At 37.2% G+C, this 16,835-nt stretch overlaps 1 protein-coding gene across 2 annotated transcripts in view; it reads right to left on the minus strand.

Moving 5' to 3' along the window:
- GABBR2 (gamma-aminobutyric acid type B receptor subunit 2) overlaps positions 1-16,835 on the minus strand; it is a 3,943,409-nt gene that overhangs the window by 994,238 nt on the left and 2,932,336 nt on the right. For both annotated transcript variants that reach the window (XM_044064587.1, XM_044064586.1), the window contains exon 10: positions 2,536-2,686. In XM_044064587.1, coding sequence (XP_043920522.1) covers positions 2,536-2,686 — 151 coding nt within the window. The remainder of the gene's footprint in view (positions 1-2,535; positions 2,687-16,835) is intronic.

The raw sequence follows: 16,835 nt of genomic DNA on the forward strand, positions 1-16,835 counted from the left end.
TTAAAACAGCTTTAGAGGACTACAACCAATCAGAAAAGGCTTTTAAACAAATTACCCAATTAACCAGTAAAAAAAATCTCAAAACTGAGCCCTGTTCCTGTAGTCTTCAATCAGACAAGTTCTAACTGCACACTCCTGCCACTGGGGTGCAGGGGAACCTTCTCCAAAAAAGAAGGCCTGGATTAGTGCTCAAGTTATACAAACAAAGCTAGAATCAGCAGGCCTGGACCTAGTCTACAAACAAGGTGCACCAATTTCAGTAAGAAACAGTTCAGTTATGCAGGCACTATAAGCCTTAACCAGAAATTCCCAGCTCAGAAGGGCAGAGTCCAACCTCTCCTCCCACAAGAGTGCAGACCACAAACCTTCTTAATGTAAAATAACTGGCCTGAAGCCCAAGTGCTTAAACCAGAACTAATACACTTTAAGAATAACAGACACTGAGCTTTCAATCAGGAGTTCCCAACTCAGAAGGATGTAAGCTACCTGTCCTGCCACAACAGTGCAGACCACAAACCTTCTTAATGTAAAACAACTGGTCTGAAGCCCAAGTGCTTAAACCATATGGCTTAGAATGACAGCTACACTTTAATCATGTTACTACCAAGCAGTAATAATTACAATTGAATACTTTTAAGATTAAGATAAGACATAGTAATCAGTTATTATTGATCTGCTCTGACATCATAGTCAGTCATAATCTAAGGCTAAGAGGTGCTCTAGAAGGAATGACCCCACATATAATGACCTAGGATTCCTGATGCATGGCCATGTCCTAAGTGGCAGAAAACAATGTGGCTTAACTCAGGCAGACATGTATAAGCTATATGAATTGATGTATGACACATGCCATTGTCATAAAACCCAAAATGTAGGAGTTGAACAAAATCCTTCATTGGCAGCCTTTATTCATAGGCTCAAAAGTAAGTAAGGACTAGACAATCAGTCTACAGGCCATTACAAGCCTAGCCAATAATTCACATTCCAAAGTCTCTTCCAGTCTTAAGGAGGGTAGTACAACATGGAACAGGGGAGAAACTGAGGCTGCCTATCCAATTAGGTTTACCTTAAAGGTGATAAGGGTGTACTGTGCTTGACATGTACTAAAAGTTTGTTCCACGTGTTGGTGATATGTTGGGATATAAATCTATCACACGGATGTGTCTTATTTAACTGTTGATGAAAGTTTAGTTTCTTTAAATGACTGTTTGAGGAGTCATTTGTTCTGTGAAGGAATAGGAGGTCAAAGACAGCCAGATATTTTATGGAAGGAATACTCTTCAAAACAAGGTATATGGCAATAGTTTCAAGGGACTCCACACACATTACTTAGCAATCAAATACAAAACAAAACCTATCTAGTATGCTATCCTGAGTTCCAAGGCCTAAATCTTCTGGACAGGCACACCCACCATAGGAATTTTCTCCAGAAACATCCACGATCATCATTGTACATGGATTATACAGTTTACCAAATTACCCTGTGGTGGGTCTACTTCTAAATTTTGAAGTTTCAAAACTTCATATTTCTTATGGTCGAGACCATAAGATCGAAGTTTTGAAACTTTGAATCACTTAAATGTAGATTGCCGTACAGGGTGGAATGGTATATTTACTGTTTTCCTCACTGTAGTGCAATTTCAGAGTTGGTATATTTAATTAGCAGGGGGTGTGAGGGTTGCAGGGGGACATTAAAAAAAAAGAGTTTTTTTTGTTTTTCATTTACATTTTGAAGTTTCAAAACTTTGATTTTATGGTCTCAGCCATAAGAAATTCTAAGTTTTGAAATTTCGAAATTTAGAAGTAGACCCCCTGTGCACCCTGTAATGTGCTCCTGCTGACATATACTCTATGCAGATGGATATGTTTACATATGCTGTATACCACCTACATGTTGCTGTGACCTCCCTTTGCTTATTCCTGTGACAGCTGCTACAAAGCCATTGTTATGAAGCACTGTCTCCCTTTTGACCTATGACACTCATATGATGTGCGAGTATTTGACTTGTGAATGATGTTTTATATATGTAGCTGTCCTCATCTACATTGATCTTGGCCTCAACTCAACCAGTTTTCATGATTCTTTGACCCACCATTAAATATTGTACTTCAGCTCTCATTTAACACTGAAAAATAGTTTTCTAAGTAATTATATATGAAAAAAGGTATTCAGTTAATACCTCAGAAACAACATTTATTGCAGTTGAAATTGTATTTCTTTTCTGGTTTACTAGTTCAACCTATAACATAAAGGTTGCTGCATTTTAAGAAATGTCAAACAACAAAAAATAATTAGGGGACACTATGACTATGCAATTAAATATATTTTGCTATATAAATAAGGGGACAAAGAGTAAGTTATTACTTCATATGAGACTATAAAATATGTCAGCTGTTGTCAGCTGACCACAAAGTGTCAAGACGGTTTGCTTAATTTCATGATTAGTTTTGTTTTTGCCATTGCCTTCAATTTATGAAAAATAAATTAGTTTTATTGCCTTAAGGGCCGAGAATCACAAATAGATGACAGCTTACTTCTGGTTTCTGTTTTTGATGTTGAAGAATAAAAAGGCACTGGCCATGATCATTCCTATGATGGTCAAGGCTGAAAGAATACTGTAGAGAGGCAGATTGATCTGTCGCCGCTCCAGCCGTACAATCGTTTTGTCTTTAGGAGGCTCCACCCCTGTGAAAAGACAGACGGACAATGAACTGGTTAGAAGTAAAGGCACAGATAAAACATACAGTTTGTCAGTCAAACTCCAAAGCAACAATGTTCATTTTTTTGTTTTTTTTTCACAACTCTTATTGACACTTTTCATTGTGCATTGCTTTAGCAGGTTCGTAGCTGTCATATCCTCACTTGCATTCCACATCATCATATGAGTGCTTTAAAGAGGAAAGAAAAGTGTCACTTCAAATCTGTAGAGCTCTCTGCATTTACCTGTCTTACCTATATTCCACTCACTGCCAGTTAAGTGGAATCTGTGCATATCTCCAACATATCCACCATGACAAACACTTATTATCTGTGAGTTGATATTTCCATAATAAAATAATGCCCCTTGTCTTGATGTGTTACTTTTTTCCCCCAAGAGGTGTTACTCTGTTTTACTGTTGAATCTCCTGAACTCCTTGAATGGTTCTGCCATTCATGTCTCTCACTCTCTCTCTCTTAGTTATGTGCTTTAGAACTGTGTCAGAAAAGATACATTCTAGTTATTGTTCTAACCAAGGTGTTGGGGTCAGGAATGTCCATGGAAAGGTACTCTCAGCTAGCAGTGATCAGGTCATTGTGTGGGTTAGATGAGTATTGGAGATTTCAGGGGAATGAATTATTACAAGATGGGGAAGAGTTAAAGCTGAGTTGGGGACAGGGATAAAAACTGAGGGAGTAAACAAGCTATGGGAAATGGTCAGGAATGCAGTTCTTAGAGTTATTCAGAAGGTTTTGAGGAAAAGGCGAGATCACAGATCGAAAAAAAGAAGGATAATGTGACTATACAGAAGGGGCAGACTTGTGATTAGGACAAAATGCAGCGTATATAGGAGGTGGAAGAGATGCATAAAGAGGAGAAGATAGGGCAAGGAGCAAACAGAAAAGCTACAGAGAAGGGGAAGGCATCAAAGACACAATCATCTAAGAAGCAGCCAAGAAAGGTAATAAAGGCTTTTTTAGGTTTATAGCAGTAGGAAGGGAGGGAGGACCAGAACTGGACAGGCTAAGCAAAGACTGTAGGCTGATGACAAAGTACTGGGAAAAGCAGAAGTACTAAATGAATACTTTGCTTCAGCTTTTTTTACAAAGGAAAATGAGGTGGTGCCATGTTGGAAGGGAGGTGCCAAAGTAGAGAGAGTTATAGAAAGACACCTGAATAGAGAAGGCAAGGTTGCCACGAAACACGCTTTCCTAATCAAAGACAATGCACATGAATCAAGTGGGCTGCTTTCCAGATTTTTAGGAATCTGGCTAGTAGTCTCATAGATCCCTTAAGGTTTTCAATTGATCAGTGGACATTGTGGAAATGCCTTGGGATTTGAAAACAGCAATTATGGTACCTTGTGCAAGGCTTGGGGGGAGTGTCTCTCAGGAAAAAGACTATTAGCCTAATAGCAGAAGTCACAAGAGGAACACAGCATACAGGGTAACAACATATACTAGTTAAAGTCCCAAGGTAACTGCCCATTAGACAGAACTTAACAGGAAAGTACCACTGATGTGATTTACTTGGACTTCCTCAAAGCTATCAACAGTCAGCAGAGGCCGCAGCTACGAAAGCTGACTGAGGCATGGGAGTGACTCTAAACTAAGGAGTTTGACTGCCACATAGCTGAACTTTAGGAACAAAAAGAGGGTTGTAGTAAGAGGAACAATGTCAGATATAAGTGATGAGTAAAGCAAGTGCCAATACTGACTCCTATACTATTTACTGTGTTAACTGAGAAAATACACAGCAGGATCAACCTCTCCCCCTAATAACCCAAACTTAAGTGCAGCAGCGGAAGATGGGGAGAATAATTTAAGGTATGGTTTGCAAATGCTGATGAAATGAGCTCAGAAATGTCAGCTGTCTTTTCTCCATTTTGGTTGTTTAGCAAGTTTTGAATACTCAGATGAAATACTAATACTTGTGGTGCAACGCTCTTCCAATATTTACATTGTTTTTTGTTTTGCTGAGCGTTCTTTACCAGAATTCACTTCTTTTTCTGGATGAGCTCAGAAATGTCAGCTGAAGTTCAGTGTAGACAAATGCAAAGTACTGCTCCTATGTCCCATCAACCCTGCTGTGGTGTATCTGCTGGGGGCACAAAATATAACTGTTAACAAAAGGGAATGCAAATGATCTGGAGTTTATGATCACATCTGGATTGGACTACCAGAAGATGAGCTCATGGACAGTGGCACAACCAAGAGAACACCTGGCTGGCCAATGACCTAAAATGGCATATTCAAACCAGAGACATTCCTAGGCAGAAGAGGAAAACATGTCAAAATACTGTGTTCAGGGACAAAAGTATTAACCTGAGAAACCTAACCCCCCACAAAAAAAAAAAAACTTTTAGAAATCATAACATTAATCTTCTTTTAGTCATACAAAGCTTCCTTTAAAAGCCATCTCAGGAAATATGGACACTAATCAACAAAACAGTAGGCCAATGGATGCATCATTACATTTACCTCAGGTCACATTTCACCCCAAGACTTTCTTAAAGAATGTTCTCAGTTATCCAACACCCTAATGCACCCAGTTAATGTCACCACTCCAAAGAAACCCATTTTATTTGTCCTCCTTTAAAAAAAAATACTGAAGCAAAATATTTGTTCAATACTTCTGCTTTTTCCTGCCCAGATTCAAATTCAAATAGATCAAAATACCTTTAAAGCACTAGCTACATCAATGTTGACTGGGGTTTGATTAGTGGCGTGAGCGACTGACAGTGTGGCAGGAAGGGATGGGAGTGTCCATAACAGGTAGGAGGACATTCATTAATGATGTTCCCTTAGGAGAGGCATGGCTGAATCAAGGGAGTTGCTCTCTGATGAATTAATGGGGGTGGGAGGCAGGGCAGGGAGATAGTAGGGAATCTAAACCCCCCTGGATGAAAGTGGAGAAAGCTGAGCCCCAAGGACACCTTAAGCATCTAACCAAAGCTTTTGATCTGGATGACCATAATCTATTATTTAATGTTCTGGTTGATTCAGAAATAAGTTCCAAACCACTTGGCTAGTGTAAAGATTGCATCTCTAACAGATTCTTCTGTCTAGAAATAGGAAAACAATCTGTCATCCAGTGCTTTCCTCTCCAAAGATGTACTCCAAGGATCAGTTCTGTCTCCTCTTTTCTTTACAATTTTTATTAACAGACTTCCCATTGAACTGCCACAGTGCTGACAATCCTATGTGTAGACGATATAGTTAGCTATACATCAAGTGCTACCCACTCCAAATAAAAAGGGACGGGAACCAGAAGACCATCTTTGGTAGTAAACATTATATATACACACACACACACACACACACACACACACACACACACACACACACACACACACACACACACACACACACACACACACACACACACACATAAACACACACACACATATATATATATCTACACATAATATATGATATTTAAGTTCTCTTCTGTAGCCAAAACTGACAAAGTGTTTGCAATAACCAGAAATAACCACCTCCTTTTGCTGTGTGAGTAGGGCTGTAGGGCTGAAACAAAGTTTCATTTTAAGCACCATATTAACAGAACAAAGACCCATGCTGACTATACACTTTTTCACTACACAACATTTCATTTATTCATTCTTTCTTTCTTTTACAAAAATGCAGAATTGAGACTTAGAAATATCTCTTCCAAGAACAATTAGACTATGTACTACCTATATTTTGCTCTATGGCATAAAGAGATAGCACCCCGACTACAACTCGGGTAACCTGAATTCAGTTAGTGGCTAGGGCAATGGAAGAGCATTGTTTGCCAAGGTAGTGAGAACAGTTTTCAGGATGTGTGTGGGTTCTGTGCATGCGTACATCACAAAGAGGAGATATAGAAGCCTCATTTTGATGTAGCACCTATGCCAGCCAATAGCGGGAGAAACTAGAGTGTGGTTAAAGGAAAGGGAAAATGCCTCCATTGTCTGTGCCCAATGATAAAGTTGGATGTTGGCTACAGGGAGTGCCTGTCAGCCAGGGCTTGATTAATAGATTGCTTTTGGGTTGCAGTCTGGGGTATAAGTCAGACTGACCTGGCTAATGGGACAGGCAACCTTGCTGTGGTTAGGGATAGAAAGATAGGACTGTTGAGAGCCCCAGAATGAGGGTCTCCTGGTTGTGGTGAATGGCATTTACCTCCATGGCAAAGAAACAGATGGATAGAGTACATGTAGTGGCACAAAGAGCCTTCAAGGATGTCTGAATGAAGTTGTCTCTGGAAACCTGCTGCTCTGATCCCAGGTGAAACTCATAGGAAGGAGAACAAATGGAAAATGTCTGACTAGGAGAGGTTGATGATCAGAAGGCATGGTGGCAAAAACACATAAAACCAAATAAGATCAACCTGTTATTTTCACTGTATAAAGAAAAAAAAGTCTGACCTAAAAAGAATTAGCAAATGTATATGTACCGTATCCCACAAAAGGAAGAATTGTTGTCTTATACTAGCCACAGTAAAATTCTCATCTGCTTCTAGTTTCCCTCATATTCAAAATCATAACCTTCAACTCATTACCCTTTCTACATAGTTCCCTACATGCTCAGGTAACTTCTCCACTCAGGACTTTCATACCACGATCAAACTTACATGTCAACGAACATATAATTACCCCAGAACTGTGGGAATCGCTGCCATCCATCACACAAGTATTCGGTCCTACAGTGAATCCAGAAAATATTTTAAAAATTTCTCTACGTGGAAGCAAAGTATAGAAACTTTCCGTCTCCATTACCTGAGCACCAATTTATCCAAACGTACTCATTTTAATCATCTCTTCCAAAATGCATTATATTTTTATTAAAATAAATGTAGAACAGGTGCAATTCTCCAATCAAATTCTCTCCCAACAATTTTCCAGTTCATATTGCAGATTTAATTTAAAATAAGTATTATAGTTTCTCAAAACCTGAACTATTATCTATTGTAATAGAATGCAATGTTCTAGAATATTGAACAAACAAAATGTACATATAAACTTGTATGTGCAGATTATGTCTTTTTCACTGAGCACATTATGTTTATCTATGGTCCTTGTCTTATAAGTTGATTCCTGCAGTCTTTCTTTGGTTTATTGTTTTCACAAACTTTTTTCGTAACATCATAGGGGGTTACAAGGCTAATGGCCCCAGGGCCCTTACAAGCCTAGGCAAGTTCAACCCATGTTCCCAAGGGTGTCTGGTTCAAGCAGACACTAAAATCAGCACCTATTGCCCCTGTACAAGAGGGACACAGGTGAAACCCTGGGGTGAATTTCCAGTTACCCATCCAATCATCCAAAATTAAGCTTTAAATAGGGCCAATGAGGGGCTTTGTTTAACATGAATAGAAAGCTTGTTCCAAAAGTAGGGCAATCTCTGTGAGACGATTGTTCTGAATTGTATACATCTTTATTTTTTGAAACTGGCTTATGTTTTGCATAGCCACTATTACTATTCAAATTGAATAGTGCTTTGTCCTTAACAGGCTGGCCTCAAAATGGTTTATTTGAACCAGTGCTCTACCTCAGAAACAAATGTAAATAAATAAATAATAAATAAATAAGTGCTGGGGTGTATACTGAGTGATACAGACTCCGTGGGTAAAGAAGTAATGCTCTCCATCTGCGGGTCCATTGTCAGGTCAAACCTTGAGTACTGCATACTCTTCTGGAAGTCATCTAAAGAAAAGGACACACTGGCTTGCTTGTACCACATTTGTGCAAACTGAAATCATTGATGTTTGCTGTGCTATCATCAATAACAAGTCCTTGTTCATTAATGTTAGGGCTCAGAAGTTAAGTCCTGCAAAAGTGCTTTTTGGTACTTTGTTTTAAAATGGATCAGATGCTAGTTTATAGGATGCTTGGTTTTATGGGCTTGATTTGCTCTTATGATGGGTCATACCACTGTTTAATTTAATTGTGACTCCCTTCTTAAACTTTGCTACCTGTGCCACCAGAAAATCTCAGCTGACATCTTTTGTGTCACAATCTAAGTTATCATATTCTGAAATGGCACCAGGAATGGGGATACTGCAGGCATTTTGGCATGTGAGATGGGTAACTGTAATACCTCAGTTGTTTCAGTGACCAGGCAGCAACCTGGACTATTTTATCTTTTCAGCCGAGTTTCTGTGCTAATTGATGCATCAAGTACTCCTGACATTCACACAGGTCAGATATCAGGGAACTGGAGTCCACTGGCTTCCCTGTAGGGCATTTATTCTAATGCCAGGACCATCTGCAACAAGCCAGGTCTTATCTCTGCCACTGCATGAGGACAACTTGGTATCTATAACCGAAATCTGACTGAAAGTAAATTTTGTTCCCTATCTTGTGGTGTCAGTGTCACTGGGTTTCTCTGTGACACAACACCATAGGATCAGCAGGTTAATAATTGTTATCATTCACTGTTTTATATATGTAGGGTTAAAACTGAAGCTACCTACTCCTTTGAGTATATCATGGGTACAGCAGCAAGTCATGGTTATCTACTTGTGTGCCATCCAACAACAGTTTTAAGACATTATTTCAGACATTCACAGACTTCCTTGTTGACTCAGTCTTGGATTCACCAAAATGGCTTACTTTTGGTTTCTCCGAAAGCAGAAGCTCAAAAATGCAATTTCCTGGCATGTAAACTGCTTGGCAATCAAATAAACACAAACACAAAATCCATCTCTGTAAAACACAGCACTCAAATATGGCACAAATGATTTTATTCTTGGTCCACAGTCACATAGATAAACCTGTTTTGTCACATAGCCTTTTTCAGTATCTAATCTGTTCAGTCCAAAAAGACTGCCTTACATAATCCCCTAATTATGACATCATCAAACACTAACCAGTACATACAGTACAGGGTGTATAAATAAATACCAAAATAAATACATCACTGCATAGATGCAACATGTATATAGACAGAAGTATAAATATAGCTATGAATGACTTTATAAACCTTAAAAATTTCATCTTAAAAATGTTCATTTAAATCAGGTGTAAACAAAGCACCCAACATGGCAATCCATTGTTATTTTTTTCTGTCCAACAGCTGTTGCCACCCTAATTTATTTGGACCTTTTTTAGATATTTTATCTATTCCTGTAAACCGAATAGAAACATTAGGCTGCTTAAGGCACATGCTTAACAAGTAAACTTGCTTGTTTATTACTTCTAATGTCCCAAAGATGTGCAGAGGTTCTTGTTTTAAACCTTCAATAAGTTTTCCCTACACAGAATGCTGAACATGTGCATGTAGCTAAATAAAGCACACATTCACTCTTACATGTAATCAAGCTATGGCTATCAAATAGTTTGGATGTAATTAGCAAGAGAAAAAGTTTATTGTTTTATTTTTTTATTTTGTGAACTACATTACAGGCAGTACAATGTCCGCATGGTAAGCCACCCTTAAGGGTTCTCCCTGTAGGTTCAACTGGTTGGGAACGTTCACATACTCAGTTGCCTGTTTGTAATGATTAAACCATTGTAAAATAGTTTTTTTTTACTCTATATAAATTTACAACAGACAGGTAAAAATTCTGACATTTCTTGTTCCACTATACAAAATGTCATAATATTCATGTATGACAGATGCTAGTACTTTGTCATCTGACCCAAAAGTGGTGACAAATCTAATAGTAGTTTCAGACTTATCAGATTTTTCAGTATATTCCAGTAACTAGCTCCTAATGTTCTGATCAGGCTATTTTGTCTCTGCCTTATAACCCCTTTGTATAAACCTTTGCATTAAGTCTTGGGAAAAATGAATGTCATTGCTGTTAGAGGAACATATTCTTTTTACTCTAAGGAATTGTGAAGAAAGAAATATTCTTTGCAATATATCTGGGGTGCTGTTAGTGTCCAACAGAGAATTTTTATGAAATGGTTTCCTAAATAATGGTGTTCTTACTGTACTATACTGAGTTTTAGTCACCCACACATCTAAAAAAGCCAAAGTGTTCTAATGATATTCAAAAGAACATTATGCCCCACTTATTGCTCTTTAAATAATCATTAATTCCTTATGAAAGACACAATCCAATGTAAATAACAGAAAACAATCAGGCAAATATCCATGCTACATATCATATAGATATACAGATATATTTTTGGTGAAAACAACATCTGAGCTGAAGGTAAGTCTGTGTCTCTCATCATTAATGAATTCCTCTGTATTATGAGGGTTTGTGCTTTGCTAAGGTAATTTTCTCTGCCACTTACACATTAGGCCATACTCTTGACTAGGTGCTCCAAGCCTTTGATGTGATGATAGAGATTGTCCCTTGATGTGATCACTAATACATTCAAATTTTAATGACCTTACCTCAGTTACAGCCACTAGATCTTGAGCTGGTGGAATGAGAAATTTAAATGTTGTAAGAACTGATCAATTTACTTGTGCCTTCCATTGGCTCCTTTTATGTATCCGCTGCTAGTAGACCATTTGCATGGAGCTTATACTATAGCTGTAAGGTTATCACTGGACCTGCTTGCCATATTCTTTGTATGCTCTCTCCATCTTATTTTATGTGAGCCATTGTTTGATACCAAGTTCCATAGCATTGGGATGATGGGGAGGGAGTCTGGGCAAAAAATGAGGTGGTTTCCTCTCTTTGATGACAACTTAGGTTTGATGTGCACTACACTACTTATTAAGGTTAGAACTCACTCAAAAAAGCATCATTCTTTTTCAGACAGAGTTAATCTGCATTACATCAAACATCTATACCTCTTCAAGTTGTGGATAGACTGAGTAATCTGATGTGGCTTGCCACTTGTAGGGTGCTTTCTTCTGAGGAATATGAATTAGCCAGTCAATTCATTGTAGCTATGATTGTATCACTAATAGTAGTACCTTCTCCCATGATAAGCTCAGAGGAAGATTACTTAATCCAGACTGAGACTGGAAATGGTGTGAGTTTAAGAAGCCAGATTACCATGATTTCATCTCAATTATTTCAAGACCTGCCAGCTTGAAGCTTAGACCTATGCCCTACTAGGCTAGCTATCACAAGCCTTGATGTGCTTGGGCATATGGTCCATCAGATTGTTCCTTTATCTCTGAATAGTGTTGTTTTGTCATCTGCTTTGAAGGACACCTTGGGTACCCCTTTTATAAAAGATACAGACTTGATTCAGATGATCGTGATAATCACTACCAGTTCAATATCCTTTCCTTTATTGGCAAGGTTATCGAGAAAGTTCTTTACTTGTAATGCTATTCAATTCTACATGAGTATTGAGGTTATGACCCACTCCAGCCCAATGTTTACACTAAGCATGGTACTGTAACTGTCCTTACTAAGGTTATGAAGAACATCCTTATGGCTAGAGTTTTACATTTTTACTCCATCTTGTCACTATGTGATCTGTCTTTAGCATTTATTTGATCTTTCTTTATCATTTCATAAAGTGACCCACAAAAACTTATTAGATTATCTTTAGATTTATGTAGCACTTTAGGTACTGTCCTAGACATCCTAGACTGATTTTCTTCCTGCCCATCTGTGCACACCCAATGAATAGCTTCTGCTTTTCAGTCTGCAGCTAAGGTGTCATCTCCAGTATCCAACAGGAATCAGTTTTTGTTCCTTTATAGTTGTTTATAAAGATTCTTCTGCTGGGTGAGCTCATTTATAGGAGATGCCTGCAATATTATTGCTATGTCAGTTATACTGAACCTTACCTCCAAGAAAGAGTTGTCTGCTGTGGATTCACTAAGCAAGGATTCATAATCCTTCCTAAACTGGATGAACTATAATAATCAACAGAGACTAAACCCTCCAAGATGGTGGCCATTGTGACTCATGCCTCCCTTATCCATTCAAACTTCCCAATATTTTATCCTATCAATACTTGGAGTGATGATACACTAGAGTTTGCTAAGATGATGAGGAATCTTGGTGTTGTCACTGACACCAGTTTGAAACTGACAGGCTAGTTGTCTTCTGTTGTCTTGGCAACCAATTTCCATCTCTGGAGCATTTTGTGCTTAAAAAATGTAATCCCATCTCAGTGATTGCAAATCCCCTTGCCTAGGATTTTTCAGACATGAAACTTGATTGGCAGCAGCTTGGGTAGACTTCTGTAGCTCAGTTGCTTCATGGTACTCCTTGTAACCAATGCCTTACATTAATCTAATTAATTAATTATCTGCAGGTCCTGCACTGGCTCCCTAGAAAGGTTATGTTCTTGTGTTCTTTCACTTAGCCATAAGTGATAAAGGTACCCCTATCTGAAAGAGCTCTTGGTTTTATGGAAATGTGTAATATCTGGGGTTCCTGGAATCAACATGGACTACTCTGGCATGCCTGCTTCTTGTCATCAGGTACTACATCCTCTGAAATTGTCTTTCATGGTGGATGAAAGTCTCCCATGCAGCATAGCTTTAAAGGTCAATGAAAATTTACCTTTCTTTCTAATACTTTCAGCAAGTTTCTCATTTTTATTTGTCGTAACTTCAAGGGAAATATTTGTTCAGAATGCTTTAACTGTATTTTACTGTAATAGTGGTTTATTTTAATAGTGGTTTAATAAATTTGAAATTGAGTTGGAGGGGGTTGCAGAAATGTAGGGGAAAGGCAAAAGAAGTGTGTGTGACACGAAAGGGGAAGGCTATAACTACAGGAGTTACAGGTTACTCATTATAGACCCCAAACAGATATGGGTGAGGAGCATGACATGGGTGTACAAGATCATGTCGAGGGTATGTGAAGGCGTTTTCATGATCAGAAAAGACAGAGCCAGATACAGGGTGTTCAGGTAGCATAAAGTCTTTAATGATATAACAGTGAGTTTCAACATTCACTGTTTTTATTTTAGTCACAATTTATTTTTCAGGCATTCAGGACCCTCAGTTTTAAGTTATTCACTTATGATAGGAAGTGAGAGCTCCTTCAGTATGTAAAATGTGCATTTTACGACAGACAACCTCGAGCTGTAAAATCTGTGTATGTAATGGTGGTACAAACCTCTGTGGCTCTCTATGTTTGGTTCGGTAGGGCACATCCATAGCTGCAGGCAGTAAAACATAATGGAAATGTATAATGTAACCAATGTGGTATAACACAGATGACTAAGGCTTTTTTACAGGCACATTAAAATAAAGGATATGGCAGACTGACTAATGCAAACACTAATTTCATGGATGACAGTGTTACAAAACTTGTAAACGTTATCTTTGCAAAACCATCTTAAAATCAAATGACAAATATTTTATCAATGCCTTCCATTGAACTGTATTTTGCAATCCAGTATAGTACAGCATGGGCACGTATATGTATTTAGAGATCAGATAAATAATTCAGTTCAGACATCATTTAACTATTTTGACTTTCTTAATTCTCTCCCTGATTTTGCATGGACCAACACTATCTTCTTCTTGCTTACAATATTCATTATTCCAATTTAAAGCTACAAGGTGACAATGTTAGTTAATTCTTTAAATTTTTAATGAACTATTGAGGTCAGATATATAAGACACAGCTTTCTTACACTACATCAGTTACTTCTTTAATATATATACCAACAGTTTTATTAAAAAAAAAATTTTTTATAATTTTTTAATTTTATATATATATATATATATATATATATATATATATATATATATATATATATATACTGCTATGGCATTTCCTAAATGTCTTTTTAGTTATGCATACTTAGAATCTCTTGTGTGATTTATAGGTTACGTTGTATACCTGTTTTTATTATCTGTATACATATTGTTCCTTGTGTGTATTATTCTGTTAAATTGGAGCTTTTCTCCCTGGGCCTCCACTGAAAAAGGACATGTATCCAGTCAGACTTTCCTGGTAGACAAATGTAAAATAAATAAATAAATAGTACAGTCAAGATCAGTTCCTGGCCCTGATTAAATTGTATATATTTATTTTGAGATCAGCTATACCATAATGCTTTTGTCGTCATATCATTTTTTCAAAACAGCTAAAGTAACTAAAATGTATGATGGAAGGGTATTCATAACAACAGTTTCACCAGCAATGATGCAAATAGTGTCGCTTGAAAATATTTCGTATATATTGAAATAAATATAAATTGCCATAACTGAATATGGTTTTATGGCAAAAAGTATAATATGTCACAGCTGCAAAGAAATATGAATTTGTTCAGAGTGAAACATTGTTAAATGACAATGACATATGCAAATTTCAGACAAACCTTTAAAAGAAAATTATATTAGTATTTGATATTAAATGAAGGATGAAACAATGTTATTATGTAAACAAAAAGGTCTGTTGACAGTTATCTTGAACCCTATGAACAAAAAAGATTTAATATCTAGTACTTTTTTTCTTTAGAAATGTCCTTTGTTGGCTCATTACATTATCAAGACCTGAATGTCAACTATTAAAACCGTGCTCTGTGGGCTCAATGGAATCACAGGTATAATTACTTCTGTTGCAAGTACCAGTGTCATGCAAGCCATGCATTCAGGAAAGAACACTGCCCAGTAATACATTCTCACAGTAACCAGTGGCTGTTTTACCACACCCATCTTGTAGAGCATGAGCTGAACAGTCATGGTTGCATCTTTTTATATTTTTGCCTTTATGTGCATATATTTTATGGAAGTGGTGCTCTTTGGCTGTTCTTCTTTCAATTACATATTTGTCATGTAATTCCTTACCCTCTGATCCCCTTATAGTTCATCATAATTTTTGTCTGGTATCTTGAGTTACATTTAAAACAAACTACCTTTATTCCATGTGCAAATGCATGTCTTGTACCTTCTGAACATATTGTTGAAATGTTATTTCCAGCAGATCCCCCTAGATTTTACAATTCTTATGGTCTTGCTTTCCATGAAGTGTGACATTTCTCATCAGGCTAAAGTTGTTTTTGTGTTCTGCGTAATTACTTGGTATTCACAAAACTGACAGATGTTACAAGATGGTCTAGTACATTTTCACTGGCCATGGTCCTCACAAATTGCTACTGCATGTGATGATGTGTAAATTACTGGTTCTCTTAAAGAGAGTCTTCAGCAGTTATCAATAACAATCAACAGGAACTCATTGTTAATTATTGGCCATATAAATCAATGCACAAATTAGATCATAGTTGTTTTACACATTCAGGCATATTATTTGAAGAGTCTTTGAGAAGGCAGAGTCTATATAGATCCATTCAGTCTTTCCATTTTGTAACTAACATTTCTCTGACATGCTCATAGTTTCTTTCATTATTCTATATGTTACTGAACCCACAGTTGTTTGCTACTGTCCTCATCCTGTTAAATAAATCTCTGTGGACTGAGATTCTTTCTGTCTTGCATTTCGGAACTTACATATTTTAGACTCTGTATTAGTTGTGTGCTGAAAGTTGCTGTTTGTCTAACACTCTGGATTCTGTGATCTGATCCTGCATTACCATCATGCACTTCACCATGTGCAGCAATAAAACAATCTGCCATCTCTTGTTATACTTCTTGCCGTCGCATAGTTCTTACATCTGACTATGCTTGCTGTCTATTGGGAATTTATTCTTTATATAGTCCGTTTGAAATGTTGTTACATATATGACTGAAGCACTGATATTATTAGACATTTTATCAGTAGTTAAGTCTAGTAGTCTGTTGCTAATGTTTCAGGCAGAGATTATTTATTTATTTATTGACTGATAGATTGATTGCATTTTGTTTACCAGGATAGTCCAGCTAGGTCAAGTAAGACCCTTTTCAGCAGAAGCTTGTGGTGAAAAGCTCCACATAAACAATTAGTTATAAACATGAAAAGCTCACATTAACAACAGGTATAAAAACAGTGGCAAAAGAGTAGAGCACAAATACAGCCAGAATATAAATTCAGTACATTAGCAGGACAAATGAGTATTATAAAGTTAACAGACAATAGTAAATCAATGTGTATTTGTTAACATATTTTGCACATTAAATCACTAATAACATTACTTTTTAAAGTCAGTTTGATGAAAAAACACCCTAAAATAATAACTTATGGGTAATTAAGTATTGTACAATCAGCTCTTAAGAGAGAGAGACTGAAAGAAAGGCAAGGTTTGGAACAGGAGGTGCAAAAGGGTAGAGGAATGCTAATGCACAGATGATATGGAAAAAGTAATAATATTAGTATGTCATCGATGTT

The sequence above is a fragment of the Protopterus annectens genome, chromosome 3.part0 (genome assembly GCF_019279795.1).
Source record: "Protopterus annectens isolate FY-2018-M chromosome 3.part0, PAN1.0, whole genome shotgun sequence".
Lineage (NCBI taxonomy): Eukaryota > Metazoa > Chordata > Ceratodontiformes > Protopteridae > Protopterus > Protopterus annectens.